General features: G+C 55.2%; 1 protein-coding gene across 1 annotated transcript; it reads left to right on the top strand.

Moving 5' to 3' along the window:
• On the top strand, positions 1-3,652 carry NKX2-3 (NK2 homeobox 3). The gene is made up of 2 exons (XM_090277849.1): positions 1-637; positions 2,104-3,652. Exons 1-2 carry the CDS (start codon positions 271-273, stop codon positions 2,847-2,849), a joined length of 1,113 nt encoding a protein of 370 aa, XP_090133975.1. The 5' UTR covers positions 1-270; the 3' UTR covers positions 2,850-3,652.
• Positions 3,653-7,977: the final 4,325 nt, after the last annotated feature.

Raw genomic sequence — 7,977 nt, 5'->3', positions numbered from 1 at the left:
AAAGGCCAGAGCCCCGCCCCTGACGTGACGCAGGAACCCCAGACACAGGCTTCACAGCAGAGGCCGCAGTCCCTGCAGTGGTTGTAACAAAACCCAGACTCCCAGATCCGGGCCAATGGAGGCAATTTAGACTGGAGCTGGACGGGGTCTGTCAAAAGCCCCACTCGGCAGCAGCGGTGGAGTCCAGAAGGAGCGCTGGAGCCGCGGCGCTGCCTCCCCGCCCCCGCCGGGATTTATTGAGTATTTGGACTGGACAATTAAGTGGCCCTGATGATGTTACCAAGCCCGGTCACCTCCACCCCTTTCTCAGTCAAAGACATTTTGAACCTGGAGCAGCAGCAGCAGCAGCAACAGCACTTCCACGGCGCTCACTTGCAAGCGGACTTGGAGCACCACTTCCACTCGGCACCCTGCATGCTGGCCGCTGCCGACGGGACGCAATTTTCTGACGGAGGGGAAGAAGACGAGGAAGAAGAGGGCGAGAAACTGTCCTATTTGAACTCATTGGCCACAGCGGACGGCCACGGAAATTCGGGGCTCTGTCCCCAGAGTTATGTCCACGCAGTCCTGCGAGACTCGTGCAGCGGGACTAAGGAACACGAAGAGGAGTCCGAGGTCGTGAGGGACCGGAGCCAAAGTGAGTAGAGGGGGAACGGAAATGCACCCGCACATCTGGAGCAATGGCGGAGCGCCCGCAAACAGCCCCCAAACCTTACCAGCACGGCTGCCTGCCACTTTACCCTCTGGCTGGGGTCATACCTCGCTCTGGTCAATGACAACTCGGCAAAAAGCAGATTCCTGAGAGGGAGCCGGGGAGAGGGAAAAGAATCAGGTAACCCCGACAACTACTCCTCCCAAAGAGGGGTCGATGCCGCCCACAAGGAAAGGGAAAGTAGTTATTGCTGTCCTGATGCTGATAAGCAGCAGGGGCTCAGTTGCTAGGTCCAGGCAACTCGCTGTACTTTTCCTCTTTCCAAGTGCTAGAGGAGCAAAAGCCTGAATCTTTTCCACTTTCTGTCTAGCATGAGACGAGTTCACTGATGCCAGAGCAGTGGTCCCTCTTCTCAGAAAAGAGGGTCCAAGCAGGTTGTGTCTGTAGTGTCCGCAGGGCGCAGGAACCTTGGTAGAGACCAGCAGAGTGATTTCCTCACTTCTCTCCTTGGAGCTCAGAGTCCTCGCACCCACAGCACTGGCAAGAGAGGGAGGGGATAGTTGAAGAGTGCGCGGGAACACAATCCATTCGGCAGGGCAATCACACCCCTGAGGCGCCAGCCTTTTTAAAAAAATGGTAACCTTTTGCTTTGTGTCCCAGGCTAATCGGCTGTGGGCCGAGGGACCACCGCGCAGAACTTAGTCCAAGATCAGGGACACATATCGGATGCGAGGGGACTTGGGTAGGGAAATCGGACAACTGAATAAAATTTCCAAGGAAATGTTTGTTTCTGAGTGCACACAGTTTAATCTCTTTCCCCAAGAGGAGATGTGATGTGGCCAAAGCAAAGGCCTACCTCTGGCAGCTCCATGGGCCTAAAATCAACGTGAAACAGTCTAAATTGGCCAATCAAATTTCTTTTTCTTTCTAAGATAGCACAGACATCACACAGTCTTTTAAGAGCAAAAAACAGTTCCTGGGCTATGCGCGAGCGTTACACTCAGACACTTCCTATCAGAAAGATTTTCGAGCAACCTGGTACCCAAATACAACATGCCTCACACCTTCAGCTCTCCGTGACGGAGTGGAAGGCAAACAAGTTTGCAAATACTAAAGTTATTATGTAGTTGCAAACTTGCATCCTGAAAATAGTCATTAGCACGCTGAGCCGCACATTTAATGCAGGGTAATCTCTTCTCTCGAAGATGCTCAAATTCTAAATAAACGCCTACTAACTACCCCTCCCAGGGGAACCTGCCTCAAGGGCGTTCTGACTGTACTTGGGCGGTCGCAGTGCCCCACGGCGCCAAGATTCACAAACTTCCAAAACTCCAGGCACTTACTACTGCACTCTCCATGCTGCTACCAAATGGGGCCACAGTGTTTCGGGATCTGAGCTGCAGCGAAGCCCGGAACATCTAAGGGACGCTGTTGTTTTGCTTCTTCCGCAGAAAGCTGCCCGCTGAAGAAGCCACTGGAGGCCGCCGGAGACTGTAAGGCGGCCGAGGACAGCGAGAGACCGAAGCCACGAAGCCGCCGGAAGCCCCGGGTTCTCTTCTCGCAAGCCCAGGTCTTCGAGCTGGAACGCAGGTTCAAGCAGCAACGGTATCTGTCCGCGCCTGAACGCGAGCACCTCGCCAGTAGCCTGAAACTCACGTCCACGCAGGTGAAGATCTGGTTCCAGAATCGCAGGTACAAGTGCAAGAGACAGCGACAGGACAAGTCTCTGGAGCTGAGCGCGCACCCTCCCCCGCCACCGCCGCGCCGCGTGGCGGTGCCGGTGCTGGTGCGGGACGGTAAGCCGTGCGTCACGCCCGGCGCGCAAGCCTACGGTGCGCCCTACAGCGTGAGCGCGGGCGCCTACTCCTATAACAGCTTCCCCGCCTATGGCTATGGGAACTCGGCCGCTGCCGCCGCCGCTGCTGCTGCCGCCGCGGCCGCCGCCGCCGCCTACAGCGGCAGTTATGGATGTGCGTACCCAGCTGGCGGCGGTGGGGGCGGAGGCGGGGGCGTCGGGGCCTCTGCGACCGCCGGAGCCATGCAGCCAGCCTGCAGCGCGGCCGGAGGCGGCCCCTTTGTGAACATGAGCAACCTGGGTGGCTTCGGCGGCGGTGGCGGCGCCCAGCCGTTGCACCAGGGTGCGGCGGCCGGGGCAGCTTGCGCGCAGGGCACCTTGCAAGGAATCCGGGCCTGGTAAGGTCGCGGCGGCGGGCGCCCCACCGCAGCCTGGCGCCGCGGGACTGAAGCGCGAGAAAGGCTGGCTCCAAGGGCTAGGTCCCCTCGTTAAAAAAAATAAAATAAAATAAACGTCTCGCTCCTCAGAGCCTGGGAGCTCAGCTCACACAAGGCCTGAGGAAGGGGGCTCGAGGGAGAGGAGGGTGCCCTGAATGGGTCGCGGAGACTGTCTGCGAGGCAGAAAGGCCGGTTGGGTGCCAGGAAGGACTACGGCCCCGACCTGGCCCTGAAAGGAGTGCGAGAGCCTGGGAATCTGGCTGACGCTTGTTTCTCCCAGAGCGAGAAGGCGGCCCTCCCGGATTCTTCCTGTGGCCTCCTTGAGACGTTGGCGGAAAACCCAAGGACTGAAAAAAAAAAAAAAAAATGCATGAAGGAGAGAAAAATGGGCGTCGTGACTTGAGAAATCCCCAGGCCCTACCGACCGTCTGCCCCCTTTGCGGGCCTGGAGCGCCACACTATAGTCGATTTTCCTTTTTTCCAACTGTCTGCCATCAGCAGCAGATTCTTCGGCCGGGATCTCCGGATTGTCGGGGGCCGTAGAACTCTTCGAGAAAAAGCAGCAGAGCGAGATCAAAAGTTGGGGGCGGGGGCGGGGGGGCTGAACAAATCCGGGACCTAGTGGCCTATGCGAGGTATTACTGGGTTCCTTTCTGTTTCGTATTCTGTATTCAGCACATATAATATATATAACTGTATCCACATGCCGTGTACACACCCGCTGCCATACACTACAGGAGTCAATAAATAAGGTGCAATATTTCCAAACCGTTGACGGCTACAGACTTTGTTTAGCTACCCCCACCCCCACCCCGTGGGTGAGGAGAAATACTTTAAACAGAGCGAGCAGAGAAGGACTAGATGTATAAGGGAAAGCAGTACTCCTCGGGCGATCTCAGGCCTCTTCTGCCCTGTGCAAGTCCCCAGGCTGCAAGTCTGGGCTTCTGATGGCTTTGTTCATCAATTTCTTTTTACTGGGGAGGACAGGTCAGAGATTCGGGGCCTTTGTAATCCCCCCAATTTTTACCCAGATACTTGGGTTAGTGCCCGAGCCTTCGTTAGATCAAGCCTTAGACTCTGCCCCACCTCCAGGGTCGCCCGGGAAAAGAAAACCTCGTCCCAGGCCCAGCTGTGGGCGGTGCGGAGGTGACTCCTTCTTGGGCCGCCGCCGGGGCTTTCAGCGCGCCCGGGAGCGCTGCGCCCCGCCGCGGCCGAGTTCTCCCTCTAGGCCGCCCTCCCTTCTCCCCCGGCGGCCACGGCTTTATGCCGTTCCTTGTCACTTGCGGAGAATGCCGTGCGAGGTCTGTGCTGCCACACGGCCGATTGTGAGCGTGCCAAGGCGGCTGAATGGGGAGGCCTCAGAGTGCCGAGCCATTGTGGGGCCGGGCCTTGCTGAAAGGCGGCTCCGGGCCGGGAAGGTGCAGAAAGAATGGCTTTTTATTGGAGTCCCGAACAAAAGGTGTGGTAGGAAGGCGAAGTCCCCTGCGCGAACAAAAACCCTAGCGCGTCGGGATTGACGTCCCCCCCGAGCTCCCTATTGCTTCTCAGAGCGGGGGCTTTGTGCAACAGTCTGCTTAACAGAGGGACGGAGAAATGCGCGGGGGTTTTGTTCCCCACTTTTTGTGCACTGGGGAAGGGGGCAGCAAGGGGGGACGGGAGCTGGGCGGGCAGCAGGGAGGGGCGCGCTGATTAGGCCCGGCGGGCCAGGGCGCGGAGAAGTTCAGCGGGAGTCGTCGACCTGAATGCAGGGTCATTATTGCTACAAGTTTAGCAGTTTTGCCCTTACTGGAGGGGGCAAGGGCTTCTAGGCTGCAGCGGAGGCTGCAGGGCTGGGGAGCAGCAGAGACCAAGGAAAGAAGGAAGAAAAAGAGGAGGGGAGGAGAAGGGAGACAAGCAAGGGAATCCTCAAAAACCCGCTGACTGCCCAGGAAGAGGCTTGGACGCAACCAAAGGGGCCTAGCGGGAGGCTGGAGAGGCGGCGCCTAGGGAGCGAAGACCCTCCCTCTCCTCGCCTTTCAGGAGGCAGAAAGACCCTGGAGCCAAGCTTGAGTTACTGCACCAGACTGCCGGCCCCTCAGCTACTTGCCGCCAGTTCCCTAGTTTCCGAAAAGCCTCCCTGGAGCTGGGACACCGCCTCGCACCACGACGTTCACCACCGTGACGCCCCAAGCCCCCTTCCTAGCAGCTCTCTCTTCTGGAGCTATTATCTTTCCATAAGTTGCTTAGGCTAAGGTCTGGGGAGGGAATTCTCGCTTCCTAACCTATTTCTCACTGCCTGCCTCTGCAGACGACTCATTCATTCATCCATCCATTCAACAGCATTTACTGAAAGAAAACCTACTAAAATATGTTCCGTTGCACTGTTCTGGATGCCAAGGACGGTGAAAAGAAGTGTCCTCGAAGTAGACAGCAAACAAATAAGTGTAAAATTGTAGATAAATCCTAAAAAGGAAATAGAACCAAGTGCTGGAGGGAGGGTTCTTTTGGAGCAAATGATCAAGAAAGCCACGTCGAGATTACATTTAAGCTGATGCCTGAGTGACAAAAAAGAAGCCAGTCCAAACTGCGCTTTGCTGTTGCAGTCCCGGTGCCTCTGCATATGCCCTCCCCTAAGCCTGGAATCCCCCTCACCCCTGTCTATCTGGTGGACTTTTGCTCCTCCTTCAAAACCAAGCTTCTTTCCTGAACCACCAAGTGTAGGTAATCACTCCCTCATATGTGCCACCAGAGTTTTAGGTACTTTCCAATACCACAACATAGTGTCGTGCAAGGATTTATTTGTCTCTCTTCCTCCACGTGAGGTCCCAGTAAGGTGTGTGTGTGTTGAGGGGGGCAGGTTGGCATCTTTTTTCTCTGGGATAGATAACACTGGAGGAGATCGTGGGGCCAGGTTCCTTCATGGCCACCTTCCTCGGTGCTCCAGTACCCTGTCAATAGCCTCAGTGGTGTCAAACTGCATAGCACTGGGTGCTTACTGCAAGGGAGTTGTGGGCTGGACTCTTGATTCACCTGGGCAGAGCCAGGACAGCTGAAATCGCCGGCAGAAGATGTGCATCCCAGCTGATCCCAGCGGAAGGTCCTGCCTTCGGTACCCGGCGATGCCGCCTCATGACTCGGCTTCGCCAGGGGGGTATTGTCTCTTGCTCTAAGCTCTAAACTTGGGAGAGGAGGCTGAAAGCTTGGTAATGACCTTGACACCCAGATGGAAAGTTTAGGTGTTGGGGAGGATGTGAGGATAAGAAAAGGTGTGGATTTGGGCAGGGTGGAGGATGAAAAGCTGAGGTGTATAGGATAAATCCTGGACCTCCATCTGGGATCCGTTTCGAATTCCCCTTCATTCACTAGGTGAGGAGTATTGTATAGTAGGTGATCGAGAAGCTGACCGCAGCCTGGGAACACTCACTTCTAGGGTGGGATTTCAGCGTCTGCGCACCAGGAATCCCAGGGCTCTGGGACTAGATGCCCTTGCTCCACTTGGGGATTTTCTAAGTAAGCAACTTTTTCTCCAACCTGTATTCTTCTGGGCCGTGGCCTCTCAGTGCTCCCTGTGCCAGATCCCCACCTTCCTTGCCCACCTTCCTTCTGGCTGGCGTTTATCTTTCTTCACTCATCCCCTCCTGTTCTGGGGAAAGAAAGAAGAAGGGAAAAAAAGGTGTGTGACCCTCATAGAGGAAACAGAGCTGGTTCTATGGATTGGCTCCCGAGCAGTTTGTGCGTCTTGAGATACTTAAAGCCAGCCTGGACCAGACCCCTTTCTGCTCCCTACCCTTCCCCAGAGCCTGCAGTTCTGTGTATGAATAGCTCCTCATCTCTTTGCTAAAGGATTTCTGCACTGATCCTTGCTGGAATTCCAGGTCCTTGGCCATTGGAGGGTGAAAACCCTTGACCAATACAGCTACCTCTTCCTTAAGCTCCCTCTGCAGGGGAGAAGACCTCTCCCAGGCCCAAACTACTGGTTTACTGGGTTGTCCTGTGTGCCAGGAGGAATCTCATAAAACCCAGCCAGGACTTCTAATGACCCATGAGATTTTGAACAGGTGAAATAAGTCATCCCTTTGGGCTCTGGTTTCTGAGCTCTCAGGCAGAGAGAAAGATGAACTATATGAAATCAGAAATTACTTCTGGCTCAGGCCTTTCTTGCTTCACTGAATGGGTGGCTAATCCCTCCCCACCCAGTGACTGGTGCCACACTGAGCTTAAGAACCAAATAGGCTCTACTGGTGGAGAAGGAGGAATCGGTTCTAGAAGGCCAGCACCCCCCCCCCCACAGAACTCTGGAGAGAGGCTGCCTCCTTTCTAACCTCAGCACCACCACAACCATTGACAGAGACCTTGAGTAAGTTAGAAGCCTTCTGAACCTCAGTTTCCTCCTCTATAAAATGGGTATGCTTATAGCACCTCTCTCATAGGTGCTTTTTCTTTTTAAAGTTTTTATTTATTTATTTTTAGAGAGAGGGGAAGGAAAGGAGAGAGAGAGGGAGAGAAACACCAATGTGTCACTGCCTCTCATGCACCTCCAGCTGGGAACCTGGCCTACAACCCCGTCATGTGCCCTGACTGGGAGTGGAACCAGCAACCCTTTGGGTTCAAAGGCTGGTGCTTAAACCACTGAGCCACACCAGCCAGGGCTCTCACAGGTTTTTTAAGCTACACTAAAACACACAAATTTTAAGCATACGATTCAATGAATGTTTATATATGTAAACACTCATGTACAAATCATCTTGGCTTCGGAAAACAAACGAGATGATCCACGTAAAAGCTGCTTAGCACAGTGTCTGGCAGCATCAGGCACTGCGTATGTGGAGAAGCCCAGGGCTCTATTCTGCCCTTGAGGCACTCCCAGGGCCGTGGTGGGGAGCCGGCAGGCCGGATGATTCAGAACCCCAACATCGCAGGCGGGTGTCACCATATAGGCGGGTCGGAGTCATTGCTGGCAAGCCAGGGGCAAGCGACTTCGCACAGGCTTGGACCTTCGCTGGGTTTGTTGAGTTCGACTGGAGGGGAAGGTGAAAGGGGATTCCAGGTGTAGCCTTGGGTTCCCTGTAGCTCCTCACTGCAGGGAGAAAAGGTTCTGGAGGAGAAACCCAGCC

This window comes from Furipterus horrens, unplaced genomic scaffold, assembly GCF_987537825.1.
Source record: "Furipterus horrens unplaced genomic scaffold, mFurHor1.1.pri manual_scaffold_5, whole genome shotgun sequence".
Classification (NCBI taxonomy): domain Eukaryota; kingdom Metazoa; phylum Chordata; class Mammalia; order Chiroptera; family Furipteridae; genus Furipterus; species Furipterus horrens.
This window is presented reverse-complemented; position numbering and strand designations above follow the sequence as displayed.

Bases quoted from the DNA above. Each gene is read 5' to 3' on its own strand.
- NKX2-3 (XM_090277849.1), top strand. From the start codon at position 271: ATGATGTTACCAAGCCCGGTCACCTCCACCCCTTTCTCAGTCAAAGAC. The intron at 638-2,103 runs GTGAGTAGAGGG...CTTCTTCCGCAG, and splicing joins CGTGAGGGACCGGAGCCAAA to AAAGCTGCCCGCTGAAGAAG.